The 17,143-nt window shown below is 39.2% G+C and overlaps 1 protein-coding gene across 2 annotated transcripts; it reads left to right on the top strand.

The window, feature by feature from the left end:
• Positions 1 to 402: 402 nt before the first annotated feature.
• On the top strand, positions 403 to 16,702 carry LOC116306379 (uncharacterized). Of its 2 annotated transcripts, XM_031716426.2 has the most exons (19): positions 403 to 465; positions 646 to 742; positions 1,249 to 1,333; positions 2,157 to 2,214; positions 2,767 to 2,814; positions 3,599 to 3,711; positions 4,423 to 4,620; positions 6,626 to 6,833; positions 7,581 to 7,604; positions 8,369 to 8,654; positions 10,268 to 10,624; positions 10,915 to 11,098; positions 11,794 to 11,976; positions 12,377 to 12,412; positions 12,497 to 12,569; positions 12,652 to 12,920; positions 13,103 to 13,271; positions 14,870 to 15,081; positions 16,129 to 16,702. In XM_031716426.2, exons 3-19 carry the CDS (start codon positions 1,277 to 1,279, stop codon positions 16,312 to 16,314), a joined length of 2,661 nt encoding a protein of 886 aa, XP_031572286.2. In that variant the 5' UTR covers positions 403 to 465; positions 646 to 742; positions 1,249 to 1,276; the 3' UTR covers positions 16,315 to 16,702. The 2 variants fall into 2 exon arrangements, with proteins under 2 accessions (XP_031572286.2, XP_031572284.2); XM_031716424.2 differs by lacking the exon at positions 646 to 742.
• Positions 16,703 to 17,143: the final 441 nt, after the last annotated feature.

The raw sequence follows: 17,143 nt of genomic DNA on the forward strand, positions 1-17,143 counted from the left end.
TTCTGCAATTTTTGCTACGATTTTTGTCAATTTTTTTAGAAATATTATAAATATATATATACTTATGAATATTATCCTTCCAAAGAGACATTTGTCCAGGTATGTAACGCTGGTGTAATGAATAAAACTTTACAAGTACATTCTTTACCATTGCTTTACTATGACCACAGGTAGCCCAAGCTTGGTTTCTATGGTGTCATGTTATAAGTGAAAAAATCCTTAAAACGGGCTAAATTCAAAAAATAACCACACAGAGCAAAAGAGGTGCTATTTCTCAATGATCAGGCGAATTTTCGAGGCTTTATTTTACGTTTCAATGATTTTATTGAAATATTTGAAGAATACCCATACATTTCCTTATAACATGACACCACAGAAACCAAGCTTGGGCTACCTGTGCTTTGCAACCGAGCTCAGTAGCGACATCCGGCCACACTGAGCGTGAAGATTTTTTAACATGCAATGGTAAGTAATATAAGTTAGAGTTCCAAAAAGTATTCCAGTTATTACAACTGGCCTGTGGTTTATGAGAGAGAAAAGAATATCTATCAGATCAAGGCACAAAGACGACTAATGCGGTCCGAATTTTAACAGTAAAGCATTTTAATATTCGATTTTCAAATTTGAGACAAAATTTTTGTTTAGAGAGCATGGCTCCTTATTATTGACGTAATGGTAGACTGATTCCACATAGGAGCTAAAACAACGACTTTTGCAATCATTCTAGATGAAAGATATATCGGTAGGGACCGTTTTTTCACTGCTAGCTTTATTATAAAATGTAAGTCCGTGTAGACGTCACTGAGTTTGTTTAACGCTTGCGTGACTTCATAAATCTCTTTACTTAGATACCTAATCGAAATATGGCGACCAATTTGAAAACTGTCCTTATTGAATGACTAGTCTATCATAAATTTGAAAGCTGTTCATGTTTCCATGTGAGCACGAGGCTAGTCAGTCGCTAGTCATTGCATAACAATAGTTATTCAAACTGGTCGCCATAACTTGGTATACAATGTTGCGTGTGTTATGGCATGTATATGATAGTGTCACGATAACTGTGTTGAGCTGTTGAACTGTGTTGAACCTAGCTAGCTTTCCTTCAAATAACCCCCCTTACTCCCCCCCCCCCCCCCCCCCTAAAGCAAGCGAGCAAGCATTAAGGCGATACTATGCTATTAAAAATTTCCTCTTTTTGCAACTAGAACGAGAAAAAAATGCATTTAAAATGTTTTGGTATTATTATAGACTATCACCACAAGGTATTAGGAGAACCATGGCAGAGGTAATCGTAGAGTTGAAAGACTTGAAAAAACGAAACGAATCCGAGAAGGTAATGAATTGACATGCTGAAAGTATACTTACTCTATAGCTGTAATTCACCTTTTCAGCAATAGCCGTCACAGTCGTAAACACTTTGTTGGATTGTGTTATGGTCACCAAAAAGTTCGGACATCGTTCTCAGATTCCCATACAAATTCACTGAGTTTAAAGAAAAAAATTAGATAGATTTCTTTAGTTAGCTCTCTTAACAGCAGTAAGAAAAGCTTCAATCAAGCTAGAAAAATGATATTTTACTTGTATTTAGAGAACTAACTAAACAAACCAAGTAAATAGTTCATTTAAAGTCAATATATTTGTATGGAAATCCGAGAACGATGTCCGAACTTTTTGGTGACCTTAACACAATCAGACACAATTTATACCACAGGACGTCTAGCGCCGAAAAGGTGGATTACAATTGAGTCCGCAATGAGATATTCTTTTGTTTTAAAAAAGTAAGGCTTGTCGGGTTGTTGCCATGCTTGTTGTCTCATTTGCATCTCATATTTGCATGCATCCATAATATCGGCTATTCATAGGGCGGTTATCGTATGAGTGGGAAACATACGGTACTGACTTAAAGCACACACACGATACGACATGCCGTAACATTGAAATGGCTTTCCATAAGAATGGTTATCGTATGAGTGGGAAACATACGGTACTGACTTAAAGCATGTACACGATACGACATGCCGTAACATTGAAATGGCTTTCCATAAGAATGGTTATCGTATGAATAGGAATTATACGGTACTGACTTACAGCACGTGCATATCCATTGCAATGCATATTTAGAGCTAGCAGTTCATTTATTACTTTACTTTGGAAAGGTGTCACATACACGAGGAGGGACAGTACTACAAAAAGATGCTGTCAATGAAAGCGTAGGTAGGTGGAGCCGTCATAATAAGGGTATGAAGAGTATGATATTAATTGTCAATTATTTTCTTTCTTTCTTTCTTTCTTTCTTTCTTTCTTTTTCTTTCTTTCTTTCTTTCTTTCTTTCTTTCTTTCTTTTTCTTTCTTTCTTTCTTTCCTTTCTTTTTTTCTTCTTTCTTTTTTCTTTCATTTTTTTCTTTCTTTCTTTCTTTCGTTCTTTCTTTCTTTCTTTCTTTTTTCTTTCTTTCTTTCTTTCTTTTTTTCTGTCTGTCTTTCTTCTGTCTGTCTTCTTTCTGTCTGTCCCCCTGTCTCTCTTTCTTTCTTTCTTTCTTTCTTTCTTTCTTTCTTTCTTTCTTTCTTGCTTGCTTGCTTGCTCTCTTCCTTGCTTACTCTCTTTCTTGCTTTCATTCATTCTTTCTTTCTTTCTTCTTTCCTTCCTTCCCGGCTTCCTTCCTCCCTCGTCCTTCCCTCCCTCCCTCCCTCCCTCCCTCCCTTCCTTCCTTCTTTCCTTCCTCCCTTTCTTTTTTCTTTCTTTCTTTCTAAATCTTCTATTTTCCACAGGAAGCAGTGAAAACACACATGATGACTTGGCATATAAAAAGAAGCAAAGTATGTTCATCTCATATACACAAGCCTGAATCTTTTGCATGTGTGTTTCGGCGCCAACGGCGAACATTTTCCTCATTTCGTTCAAGTTCAAAAAGTTGCTTTTCTAACGACATAACTTCGCGTCTCTATTGCGCTTTAAAAGACGACAAAATGTCAAAAGAAAGCAAAATTTGCAATTTGATAATTCTGCACGCGAAAACCTTGAAATGCTTTTTTCAAACTGGAACGAAATCGGAAAGTTTTCGCCGTTCGTGTTCACACGCAAATGTTACGGTAACTGACTTCCTAAGCCTCATTTCGAAAGCACCGAATCACTCGAATGCTCTCTAGCTATGTAAACCCACTCTTCACTGAAGTAAAGTTGTTTTAACCCTGGGTTCAAGATGTTATTTATTTTCCCTCCGGCGTCTAGTTTGCTGTTTTGAAGGGAAATGCCTCGGTGCTCGCTCGTTACGAGAAGCGAAATAAAAGCTCTTCAGCCCAGGAAAAGGAATTTTTTTACTTGGCCGCCCGTGAAATGAAGTCGTATAATTAGTGACTAACAGTCAAAGTAAATTATAACTGCGGACCAAATATCCTTAACATAGCAGGCTGACACAAGCGATGTTGCGTGATTTTGTTGCAATGTGTGTCACCCCGATTCAAATTTGTTGCGTGCAATGTTGCGCGTAATGTTGCACCGTGTGGTATTAGCGGCTGCGTTGGAGACTACTTTTTATTACGTTGACTATTTTTTCACGGACGAAGTAAAATTGCGCTAGTGATCTTTAACATCCAATTTCAGGAAAGGAGAAATGGGTGAATAAGATGATTGAAAGTGGTACTGATAGGGTGAAGCTGTTAAAGCCAAGCATGTTGAAAGGACAACCAACAAACAGTCTTGAAAAGGCGATGGAAGTGAGTACGAAAAAATAAATCAGACATATTTAGTTCATTCATTATTGGCTTTGTTTCTATGATAAACAAGCTAGAAAGAAAACAATTGGATTTTGATAAGAACAATAATTATACTAGATAATCACTTCGGCACGCAGCATTCGTAGGTATAATGCAGGCAGCTTCGGGCTACGCCCTCAGCTGCCTGCATTATACCTACGAATGCTGCGTGCCTCAGTAATTATCTATCAAATAACTTACAAATTTATCGCGCGCTGATTGGTTATTTTTTTATCATCAATAAGAGGACAGACGGATAAAGCTGACGTCAACGAGCGCGCGCGCTTTCCGTTGGTTGTTTTCGTCACTAAAAATGAGAAGTTCTTATCATTTTTGTTATGTAAAAAACAAATAGACATCAGTTTTTTATGTGACTGTCCTCCTATTGTCAATATATTTCATCATCAGATTGTCAAAGTAGTTTGTGGATCCACGAGGCGTAGCCACTACTTTGACAATGTGATGACGCAATTTATCGTCAATAAGAGGACAGACACATAAAAAACTGATGTGCATTTGTTAAATTTCTTTTATAGAATACGAATTACAAAAACTTTTAGATAGGAATGAGGCCAACTGAAAGCGCGCGCGCGTGCTGTGTGCTCTCATTAAGCACGCTCTTCCAGCCAATCAAAACACGAGATTTATAACAATTATCACTTCCCATCGCAGTACAGCTTTAGGTTAAAAGAAAGAGCACAGTATTCCAGTGTAGATGAAGCAGAATTAAAAGTCATCGGCACTTCCATGGAGGAGTACGCATTCTACCTTATCGAGCCTCTCAAGAACGATATTATCAAAAGAGCCATCTTCAAAGGCAAAGAATTTGATCACATCGCTGAAAAAGCTGTGTTGCTGAAGCAGAAAAAAGTACGTATTGACGCTATTCACTACTGTTGAGGTCTTTACGCTTTGGAGAAATGAATGTGTTTTTGATGGATGGCGTGGGTGGCGTAGTGATTTACCACTCGCCTCTCACCGCTGTGGTCCGCGTTCGAGCCCTGGCTCAGACTGGATCATATTTGAGTTGAGTTTGTTTGATGTGTTGTTCTCTCCCTTGCCACGAGGGTTTTCCTCCAGGTTCTCTGGTTTTCCTCCCTCCATAAAAATCAATATGTGAGTTGAGTTTGTTTGCTGTGTTGTTCTCTCTCCTTCCACGAGGGCTTTTCTCCAAGTTCTCTGGTTTTCCTCCCTCCATAAAAATCAACATGTGAGTTGAGTTTGTTTGATGTGTTGTTCTCTCCCTTGCCACGAGGGTTTTTCTCCAGGTTCTCTGGTTTTCCTCCCTCCATAAAAATCAACATGTGAGTTGAGTTTGTTTGCTGTGTTGTTCTCTCTCCTTCCACGAGGGCTTTTCTCCAGGTTATCTAGATTACCTCCCTCCATAAAAATCAACATGTGAGTTGAGTTTGTTTGATGTGTTGTTCTCTCCCTTGCCACGAGGGTTTTTCTCCAGGTTCTCTGGTTTTCCTCCCTCCATAAAAATCAACATGTGAGTTGAGTGTTGTATGTTGTAAATATAGAATGTAGTGTTAGTGCGTGTGGAGGGAACCCCACGGAAGAGACCCGTTTGGGGAGTGGTGGTTGTAAAATATAAGTTTTTCATATAAGTTTTTTAATCTAATAAAGGAGTTGATATTCAACTGCCATACAGATATTAGTAAAGGCGCCATTACAACGGCGTTGTGACACAAGTTGCATGGAGCATTATTGCAGCGTGTAACCTGCAGTGCAATTCGAAAAAAAATGCGAGGCAAGTTGACGCAATACTCCAGTTCCGAGTTCTTTTTGCTCAGTCTTAGTCTCGGTTGTACATTATAATATTCAGCTATTCAACCAAAACCCGTGGCATTTATTTATTTATTAGCTGTAATTCCAATTTATTATTCATTTATATATTGTATATACACAATGTAAATTTTGGTACACACTTTAATAAACCCATTTTAATCAACTCGTATTGTTCCGTAGTTCGTACATTCCTTACTATACAATGGACCTTAGTGAAAGAAAAGAACACATTTGTACACAATGGAAGCTAAGACTGAGCAAAGGCGAACTCGAAATGAGAATATTTTTTACGTCTTCTATACATCGTGCCGGTCAAACACTTCTGCAACTTGTGTCGCAACGCTGTTGCCTGTGTCAAGTTGGAGAGATAATTGCTCCGTGTAATCGTGCCTTTCATGAGTTTTTGAAATTTTACAAAAAATACCATTCATTTCTTTGCGAAAGTTGTAAAGTTCAAAATGCATACGGTGTCTGTATCATCTACAGTCTTCACGAAACTTTAGACTTTTACTAATGTCTTTGAACTTGACTGCAAATTCTTTTATCTGTATCAATATAATTTAGCAGTTTTTACTATTGATCAGTACCAATTTTACAATAACTTACAAATTTCTCGCGTGCTGATTGATTATTTTTTATCTTCAATAAGAGGACAGACAGATAAAGCTGACGTCAACGAGCGCGCGCTCTTTCCGTTGGTTGTTTTGATCACTAAAAATGATAAGTTTTATCGTTTTTGTCATTGTAAAAACCAAATTGACTTCAAATTTTTCTGTCTGTCCTCTTATTGACAATAAATTTCGTCATCACATTGTCAAAGTAGTATGCGGACCCACACTACTTTGACAATGTGATGACGCAATTTATCGTTAATAAGAGGACAGATACATAAAAAACTGATGTCTATTTGTTTTTTACGAATAACAAAAACGATAAAAAACTGATCATCCAATTTGTTGATCCGATGTTGCTGATGAACTATCATACTTACATTAGCCATGTCGATCCACACTACTTTGACGATGCAATTTATCACACATAAAAAACTATTTGTTAAATGTATTCTTTTCTTTTTCCCCGTCAGTTCCTAGCTCATCCAGTCATGTACGATCTTCTAAGAAAACGTTGGGCAAGACGTTTCTACTCCTGGCAATTTATCACCCTTTTTTACTTAGATTGCTTCAAGTGGTGGTTCTTACATCTTTGGACACCTTTCGATTGCTTCTTCTTTCCTGTCATTTTCTTCGTTTTGTTTGTGATTCGCAAGTTTGGAGGATTGAGGGGAAAAAGAGGTTAGTATATATATATACCCTAAACGTTTCGTTCAACCCGTGACAAAAAAAGTATTGTTAAAGGCGCGACAACACGGAGCAATTTTCTCTGGAACTTGTCTCGCAACGGCGTTGTGACACAAGTTGTGTGGAGCATTGCAGCGTGTATTCTACAGCGCCAATACGCCAGTTTCGAGTTCTCTTTGCTCAGCCTTAGTCTCGTTTGTACGTTATAATATTCATCCATTCAACCAAAACCCGTGGCATTTTAATCAACTAGTATTGTTCTGTAAATAGTACATTCCTTACTATACAATGAACCTTAATAAAACAAAAGAACACATTTTTACACAATCAAGGCTAAGACTGAGCAAAGGCGAACTCGAAATGGGAGTATTGAAGAATGTTGCGCGCGAGAATTTGCAGCAATCGTTGCGAAAAGTAGAATTCGTTTCTACTTTTTGGAAAGGAGAGTTCTGCTCAAGACTTTCGCGACAGGCACTAAAACGTCTACGTAGAAAGCTGTTGGGCTTTCCCGCCACAAAAACAAGCAAAGTTAGCCATTTCCTGAATTGGATCAGCCTTGAGGTTGTTCCAGAGTATTGATGAAATTTAAAGGCTGCGCATGTACGAACAACTTTGGTCAACACTAATTATTATTTTTCTTTCTTTCTTCCATCTTTCCTTCCTCCCTTCCTTTCTTTTTTCCTTGCTTGCTTGTTTCCTTCCTTCCTTCCATCCTTCCTTCCTTTGTCTTACATTTCTTAGGTATTGATAAAAAAGACGCATTTGGTAAGTATTTTAGTACTGACAAGAGCTTTTACTTCACTTCTACATATTTCCCTCTCTGCATGGTGCTATAATTTCAGTTTACATCGTCTTTGTGACTACTGGCTACTCAAAGCTCCACGCAAAAACAATTAAATAAAAATAAAAATGAAAATAAAAAATTCCTTATTTCTTTCCACAGCGTTAAGGTGTCTTAATAGGAAATAAAAGCTCTCTCTTGGTCTCTCACTTGATTCGACGTGATTTTTCTCCGGTTTTCCTCCCTTCACAATACCTCTAGCATTAATACACTAAGTTTCAATTCAATCTGTGAGTTCGCCATGCCCTGACTTAGATCAGCACAGATGTTGTTTCAGGTTCAATCTGTGAGTTCGCCATGTCCTGACTTAGATCAGCCCAGAGGTTGTTTCAGGGTTCAATCTGTGAGCTAGCCATGCCCTGACTTAGATCAGCCCAGAGGTTGTTTCAGGGTTCAATCTGTGAGCTAGCCATGCCCTGACTTAGATCAGCCCAGAGGTTGTTTCAGGGTTCTATCTGTGAGTTAGCCATGCCCTGACTTAGATCAGCCCAGAGGTTGTTTCAGGGTTCAATCTGTGAGCTAGCCATGCCCTGACTTAGATCAGCCCAGAGGTTGTTTCAGGGTTCAATCTGTGAGTTAGCCATGCCCTGACTTAGATCAGCCCAGAGGTTGCACCACACAGTTAAAGGTATTTTCTCAATAACATTTGAAACGTCTACACTCATAACGGTTCAACTATTATTTCCAGAAATCTACCACGACTACTTCACAACGCCTTATTTCATTTTCCAACGGGACACTCTAAGCTACCTTGTACTGTTGGCCCTTCATTTTGCAATGAGCATTCGACCATCTACCCTTCACTTTGCTGTAGTGGAATGGATCATCCTCCTGTTCTTCTTGGGAAGGTTTATGATGGAAGTTTACCAAGCTGTGAATGGGCTCAAAAATGAGAAAGAAAAGATGAAAGAGGGAATAGCCAAACGACAGAGGATCCGGAATAAATTATCCAAGATGTTGTATAAATATCTAAGGTAAGTTGGCAGTCCCACGACATACACGACTTTCATAATCTAAGTTTTTTTCTGATAGAGAAAATTGGGCCTTTTTACTAAAAAATATCCATGCTATTTGAGAAAATACTTCATGAAAACTATTTCCAGGAATTCTTTTTTAATTTGACTAAATACCAAAGAAGTTATGGAAGCTTAAAAATAGAAAGTTTCGTAAGTATTCATCACTAGCTGAAGGCTTTAATTGGTGGCCTTTGGTGCATTTTCAAAACTTCAAATATCTTGTCAAGAATTTATTACTCTCATTATCACACATCAGGGGCGGATCCAGGAATTTGTTCAGGGAGGGGTGCAGCGCACATATTTAACCCAGGGAGGGGTGCACCCCTTAGAATCAAAGGGAAAAACAATATTTTGTATTGGTTAAATCTTTGAAGTTGGGGCACAAAGTCGAATCAGGGAGGGGTGCGCGCCCCCTGCACCCCTCCCCTGGATCTGCCACTGCACATTAACTAAATCAAAAAGTTCAATCATTTGGGTTTTCACTCCAAAAAAAACTTTAAACTCTTATCAGCCATTTATGAAAATCATCGTGAATAGATAGTGAGGCAATCGATTTTTAAGCTCTTTTATGCCTGAAGAATAAACACAACATCTGAATGTCCCAGTAATTTCTAGCAGATTTTCGACCATCCCTCGATTACAAATCGTACTTTCTTGTGTTTTTTAAAATCTACTCCCAGTTCATTGGCAATCCATCATTACCATGCAGATAAACTACAAAATCTAGCTAATAGTCCCTTTGCAGTTAACGGTCACGTGTCAGTACTGGTGAGCAAAATGTTTTGTTTTTATTTTAAATTAGTGATTCTTTTTAGCTACTTGTAAAAAACTGAATAAAACGATGTGTAACCAGTGTGTTACGAAATGCAGTTTTATTACGATCTCTCGAAACAGGTTGTAGAAAGTTTGTTTGCTCACCAGTATATTTCACCCATGGGTATCAAGATGTTCACGTGATTACTGAGCCGCAAAGGGCCTATTACTGGCACTGATTACTGTTTAGTCCGGAGCAGTGAATTATTTCAAGAATGCATTACACATTGTCTCGATGCGCTTTACGTTTATGACCAGTGGAAGACTTTACGGACTGAATAGTAAGCTGTGCAGCTTACGACAGCTTCAACAGTTTCTTTTATGTCCCCACCCATTCTTACTGCAGGCTTGAACCACGACCTCCCGCACAACAGACCGACGCCTTTACCAACTGAGCTAAATGCAGGTGGCGGTTGTTTGTATATACTTATTTCAAATAAAGTTAGTCACCCAAAACCTAGAAAGCTGCGATCACTGAGGATCATGGGAAACGATTCATTTCAAACAGGTAAAGCTCTTTCGATACAAACTGCAGCATGAGGATGCTCAGAAGAGGCGAGACTGTAACTGCTAAAAGATGTGCAAGGGCATCATTAGTTATCAAGCGGTTGAAACATGTAAAATGTATCTACCCATAATTCTTGTCGGTCTCAGCGTTGTCGCTTTTTAGTTTACTAGCTTTATTGAAATAAGTATATCTATATGTCTAAAGAACCGAAAGATAACAAATTAATCAATTATTATTTGAATCAAATTAGTGACCAATGGAACGTTCTAGATGCTACCACCCTCATTGTATACGTCATAATTCTGATTCTCCGAGTGATCACGTGGTCTGCTTATACTTCTGTTTCAAACAATCGCCTACTGGCCGTAGCAGGATATTTTTATGGCTTGAATTGCATGCTTTTGACGTTACGTGTGTTTGGTCACATCATGGAGTTTAAGAAAACCTCGGGGACTATTCAGATAGCTTTGTTTCAAATCATTGGAGCTGTTCTTGCTGTATTTGGACAGTTTTTCGCAGTTCTCGTTGCTTTTTCCCTCGCCATTAGCAAGATTCGCATGACAGAACTTTCGTATGCAGGGACACAAAGTACTGTTTCTTTTAAAAGGTAAAAGGAACTTGTTTTGAGACTATCGTAACAACAAATGGAGTACAGATACTGAATGAATGGAACATGAGGTGAAAGGGGGTCCAGATACTGAATGAATAGAACATGAGGTCAAAGGGGGTCCAGATAATGAATGAATGGAACATGAGGTCAAAGGGGGTCCAGATACTGAATGAATGGATCATGAGGTCAAAGGGGGTCCAGATACTGAATGAATGGAACAAGTCAACTGTTAGTTGGTTAATTCCGATTACTAGTCTTAAAGTAACATTGTTCACATTTCCCCCTAGCTGGTGGAACATAGCAAGGCATCTTTTCTGGTCCTTACTCATAGAACCAGAACTACTTCAGTCATCAGACGAGACGTCGAATGTCCTTATTCAGATTCTTTATGGGTTGTTTTTGATAATGGCCGTGGTGATGCTAATGAACATGATGATTGCTCTTCTAACGAACACATACCAGCAAGTTGAGGTAATAAAGTAGATCGTTATTTAGTTAGTATCTACTAAATATACCATCTATAATATAGGAATAATGTTTACAGTGGTTCTGCAGAGTGACTCTTCTTCCATGGGATTTTTGCAATTTAGGTGATATTTTTGCGGAGAGATGAAAGCTGGTGGCTTAGCTTAGTCCTCTTCGCTCATTAGGAACATAGGCCCTTCATCCTTGTCCTCCACCTCACTCTGTTCTCAGCTGTTTTCTTGGGTCTTTCTTGGTGTAGTAAGGTTTATTGTATTTCTGGGTTAGGGTTTTTGTATTGCAGGGTATTGTTTAGCTCCAAACTCATTGTTCTCGGCCATTTTGTTGTTACTGTTTACTGTTTTATTGTCTTCATGGCAACACCAAGAAAGAGCCGTTTTCTTTGCCTCTTCCTATGCGATGTTTGCGTTCTTCAGTTCTGCCTTTCGTGACTGAAATGGCCTCCCCACTTTTCTTTTTCCTTGTGGGTTCCAATACAATGCTCTTCTTGGTTTAGGATCCTCTTACCTTCGTAAGGTATGCCCAATCCACCTCCAAGCCTCTCCTTCACAACAACACCCAAGCTGGAGGACTCAGAGAAAAAAAACCTCGAAGCACAGAAGGGAGCCAACAAGCAACTGTACTCTCATAAGAAGCCGACTTCGGGAATCATATCACACTCTTTATTATTATTATTTTGACAGGACAATGCTTTTTACGAATGGTCGTACAAGAAAGCAGCAACAATCAACACCTATTGCAACTACCATTCTGTACCTGTACCATTCAACATCATCTCTCTTACTTTCCTCCTGGCCCGGTACTTATGTAAGAAGATTTGTTGTCATGAGTGCTCTACCGCGGATATTGACAACGACCCTGAAAAGGTAGGTTTCTTTTGAATCATATACCTCATCGTGGCTCGCAAGAAAATCCTTGGGTCCTTGGGTCCTTGGGTCCTTGGGTCCTTGGGTCCTTGGGTCCTTGGGTCCTTGGGTCCTTGGGTCCTTGGGTCCTTGGGTCCTTGGGTCCTTGGGTCCTTGGGTCCTTGGGTCCTTGGGTCCTTGGGTCCTTGGGTCCTTGGGTCCTTGGGTCCTGGGGTCCTGGGGTCCTGGGGTCCTGGAGTCCTGGGGTCCTTGGGTCCTGGGGTCCTGGGGTCCTTGGGCCCTTGGGTCCTTGTCCTTGTCCTTTTCCACCTGCTCTTCCTCATCGATTTCAAAAGCCTGGGGGTATCTATTCCTAGATCCATTATTGCTGTTGTTACATTGTTGTTGTCGTTCTTGATAGGAGCGTCATCGAGGCAGTGCAATGGACAAGAAAACGGTAAACGCTCTTCCTTAATTTTGTTTGTCATGAGAATGACACATCACATGGTACTGATAAAACCGTTTTCCTCTTTCTATTCAGCCGTTTAGTCAAATGATAATCGAACTAGAATCTATCTACTACTCCGTCTATGGTGACGAATTCCCCATTACTGGTTCGTAAAACTTTTCCACATTTTCTTCTCCTGCTTTTAAATGGCAAACGATATTCATTGCAGAAAATTGACATTTATTCAGGTGACCGACTAGATCATGTCATGAAGCACACTGAAGACAATCGTCAACTTATTGGACACATTGCAGAACGGTTATTCAATTATGGTTCGGGTACGACTGAAGGGGTTGTTTCTGATAGAAGGCAGAAATGGGATGTCAAAGGGATTGGTATCCTTGAGAACCGCTTGTCGTACGACTCCTGTGAATGTCACCAATGTAGTAGGGATTATAAGCAATATCATGGGGCGAAGTATCTTGAGCCTTTATCTCCAGAAATGCCTGGTTTTGAGGTGAGTCTCCTATCTTACGAAAGGTACGTTTTTATTTTTTCTTGGGGGGAGGGAGGGGGGATGCTACAGGATTCGCAGTAAACTTTCATTCATTAAGAAATTCATGACCTTCCAATTAAGTCAACAACGAAAAGCTATCTTTCTCTCTATTTGAAGGTTCCCTATATCATTTCTTTGTACAGATACTAATTGTAGAGGCCAGCAAAACTAACCATGATCTAATACTGGGAGTTGTAGACGACGACTTCGACCTTCATAAAATACCTGGAATGGAGGGGAATACAGTGGGGTACCAGGTAGGGAAGGAGATAATATGTGACGCCACTACGCAAAGAGCCAATTGTTGGCCAAGTGAGTAGACACTGAAGTTATCGTATACACCTAATTCAAAAAACGTTGTCATCGACAAGGGCGATAGGCGATAGGTCACTCCGACATGGAAATGGTTTCGTTGAATACAAAGAACATCGAATCAGTCTCAGCACTAAGGTCCATACTCTTGACGAGAATAATACACAAATCATTCCAGCTATTCTTGGACCTTGGAATGACACATATCCTATCGCTTTTCGCCTATTGCCTATCGCCTTTGGCGATGACAACGTTTTTTGAATTAGGTGTATTTACACATTCCCGGAGGAGAGCGGTTTTTCATCAACCTTGGGAAGTCTAATAGAAACGACACTGGTGAAAAACGCACTGCGCACGCTCGGAGATGGCGTAGCGTAACTAAGGGCAACTTATATTTTTGATGCCGGTGTTTTGATTGTTTTACCAAATCGGAAAACTTAAGAAAAATCCTGAAAACTCAAGGTTGTCCTTTTGACAATAGCAAGATAATTTCGATTGTGATACACTGCTGATTTATACAAAAAAACTTTTGTTTATACAAAGCAAAAATAATCTTTGAAAATACCGCCACTATCGGCCCGACGTCGACATCCAGCATGGCTAATTTGCAGATAATCACATGGTCGGATCCTATGTAAAGAAATCCAAAAATATCCGTAAAATTCCAAAACGAATATTTAAAAAATAGCCCTGTCGGTTAAAAGAAAACCTACCTTTAGGCCCCGTCCCGTTTTTTTTTTTTTTTTTTTTTTTTTTGCGGATGCGAAAATGTTTGCATCCACACGCAGCGTATTCGAATCGTTTTCAATCGTTTTCACTGTCCACACGTATCCGGATATTTCTTGATCCGCCCTGATGCACGCTAGTGCCTAGTCCCTTTGACGGATAGTTTTTCTTATTGAGCATGCGCAAAATCGTTCTTACGTCAGCGTATTTAAATATTTGCGGATACGACCGTCCACACGTATCCGTATTCGGAGCGTATTTGAAAATTTCCACTCTGGAGACCGTTTTCGAAAATTTCCGGATACGTATACAAAAATTTCCGGACATGTGTGGACGCAACCCATATCCGCAAAAAAAAAAAAAAAAAAAAAAAATTGCGGATACAAAAATTTCCGGATACGTGTGGATGGGGCCTTAGATGTAATCAATTGTTATTGTCCGCCATTTTGTTTTTTTCTCTCAACGCATGCGCAGTGCGTTTTTCACCAGTGTCAATAGAAACATGATTTTTAGTCAATCTCGTACCCAGAGGCTGCGTTTCTTTCGGCCTGCGGCGAAAAACGAGGGCTCTGGCATAATCCATTTTTGGCGCATGCGCTGCTTTCCGGAAGTTAAACATATTCAATGAAAATCATGCTTTCAAACAGAGTTCTGTGTTTAATTCCGATCAAAATAAGAATTAGAAATCGGGAACATATTTTTTTTAATTTTTTGCAAGTCTTTTAACGTATACGCTCTTATACCGGAAGTCCAAGAAATCCTGGTCTCAAAAAATGGATTATGCCAGAGCACTCGTACTTCGCCGCAGGCCAGAAGAAACGCAGGCTCTGGATACGAGATTGGATTTTTAGTCAAATGATTTTTTTTTTCAGAAATAGATCACCTCCCAGAAATGGCCGACAGAGGAGACCTTCTTGGCTGTGAACTGCTTTACGGAAGAGAAAGCAACGACGATCTTTACGTCCTGTTCACATTGAATGGAAGAAAGATTGGTGAAGGGACTATAGAAAACGGCAATTCAAATGCAAAAAGGCTTTATGCATTTGTTAGCATTGGATCCCAGGAAATTAGTGTGAGATTCAAGGTAGGGGATATACCCACCTCTTTAGGGATGAGGGCAAAACAATTGTCATCTCACGGTACCCGATTTAGGGGGGAGGGGTGGTGTTACCCGGAACCCACCACCTCTAGAAGTGAAATCTTAGATTTTGACCCCAAATATTTCCAAAACTAAAAGCCAAATCACAGAAATGAATGGACTGTCTGTCTGCATGTATACTAAAGAACATATTTGTGTATAGAAATTGCCACTACAGACCCCCCAGTATCAAGCATTTGAACAGGTTTCTGTGGGGGGGGGGGGGGGGTATGTACCGGTACCCACCACCTTCATTCATAAAATCGGGTCCCTATTTTGGACGACTGTTTTGACCTCGCCCCTTGGGGCGGAACATTTTTTTCTATTCATTTATTTATTTATTTTAATTTTATTTTTTAATGAATTATTTATTTACCATAGCAACATTTTTACAGTGACTTTTTTAAACAAATAACAACATTATTTACATATTAATGAGTTACACCCCAATAAGGGCATACTTTAGATTTTTTTTTTTTTTTTAAATTTGAGGATTTTTACATGCACATATAATAGCAACTGTCTAAATTTGTTAAGGATAAATAATATAGCTCTTTACATATTAATGAGTTAATACCTATTATGGCTCCGTTCACACGTATCCGGAAATTTTTGTGTCCGCAAATTATTTTTTGCGGATACGAAAATGTTTGCGTCCACACGCAGCGTATTCGAATCGTTTTCACCGTCCACACGTGTCCGTTTTCGTAGAGTTTCCGGATACGGTCACAAAAATTTTCGGACACGTGTGGACGCAACCCGTATCCGCAAAAAAACAATTGCGGATACAAAAATTCCCGGATACGTGTGGACGGGGCCTATGTGTAAACAAATTCCAATTCGACCCAGTTTTTTCTTCACCCTCGACGGAATGGCTTATAGATCTCCATAATATACTATTTTCCAGTATGATGCAACTTTGTTTTTATTTCATGGTTTTACTACATGCGCTCTAGTCTATTAAATTAATGTATTTGTTTTCGCTCAATATAGCAACGCTACTTGAAACACGTCTCTCACGATAAAGTGGACCATACCTCAATATTGATGAAACAACTTCTGGATCAACTTACTGTGCTTAACAAGAATTATTCAGATTTAAAACAAGAAGTACAATCTATTCGTTCAGAGATGCGAAACGATCCTGAATCAGAAAAAAAGGTTATTGCTCCTTTCTAACAGTACATAGGTTTTTTAATAGATAATGAACGTTTTTACAGTAGAATTTAAAGACTAGTGTACTCCAGGGGCGGCGGAAGCTGAAAAAGTTTGGGGGGGCACTCCAATATTTCACGGTACCTTGAAATGACCCCACCCCCCTCCCTGTTTAGCTTGATTACAAACGTGTATGTGTGATATTTCAATCAGTAACATTTTGCGCGCATTAAACCACTTGCAATTGTGCTGAGAGACACAAAAATGATGCAAGTCGTCGCTAGATATATCGCATATTTTTTAGATACAGAAAATTATGTAATATCAAAATAATAAATAATGGTAATCATAACCAAATCTCATGCGTTTTTTTTTTTGTGTGTGAGGCATTATATTCTGGGGGAGCCAGTGCCCCCCGGGCCCCCCCCCCCCCCCCCCCCCCGCTTCCGCCGCCCCTGTACTCGACTTCTCGACGCCCTCCCGGCGTCGTTTTCAAGAGTGAAAGTAGAGCAGAGTTAAAGAAGGTTTTATTTTTTTTTATGAAGAATGAAAAACGGTCTTGGATAATGGTAATACAAAAAAAAAAAAAAAAAAAAAGTAAATTTAACGGCAATTTTTTTACATTTTGGATGATCTCGAAATCAAATAAATGATTATGAAACACTGACAATTGTTTTTTCATCTTTTTCATTTTTAAGAATTTATTTAAAATTATCTATTTTTGCCAAACTATTTTTTCTTCCTTTTCCGAGACGTATAGTTTCCCTACGGCCAACTCCACTTCGGCGACGCGTTTCCCCATAAAATATCTTTCATTTTTAACCGCCTCTCGGCAAAATTATTGTTCTCATAG

This window comes from Actinia tenebrosa, unplaced genomic scaffold (genome assembly GCF_029948245.1).
Source record: "Actinia tenebrosa isolate PJP-AT-01 unplaced genomic scaffold, QUT_ActTen_1.0 PGA_scaffold10__47_contigs__length_13832649, whole genome shotgun sequence".
Classification (NCBI taxonomy): domain Eukaryota; kingdom Metazoa; phylum Cnidaria; class Anthozoa; order Actiniaria; family Actiniidae; genus Actinia; species Actinia tenebrosa.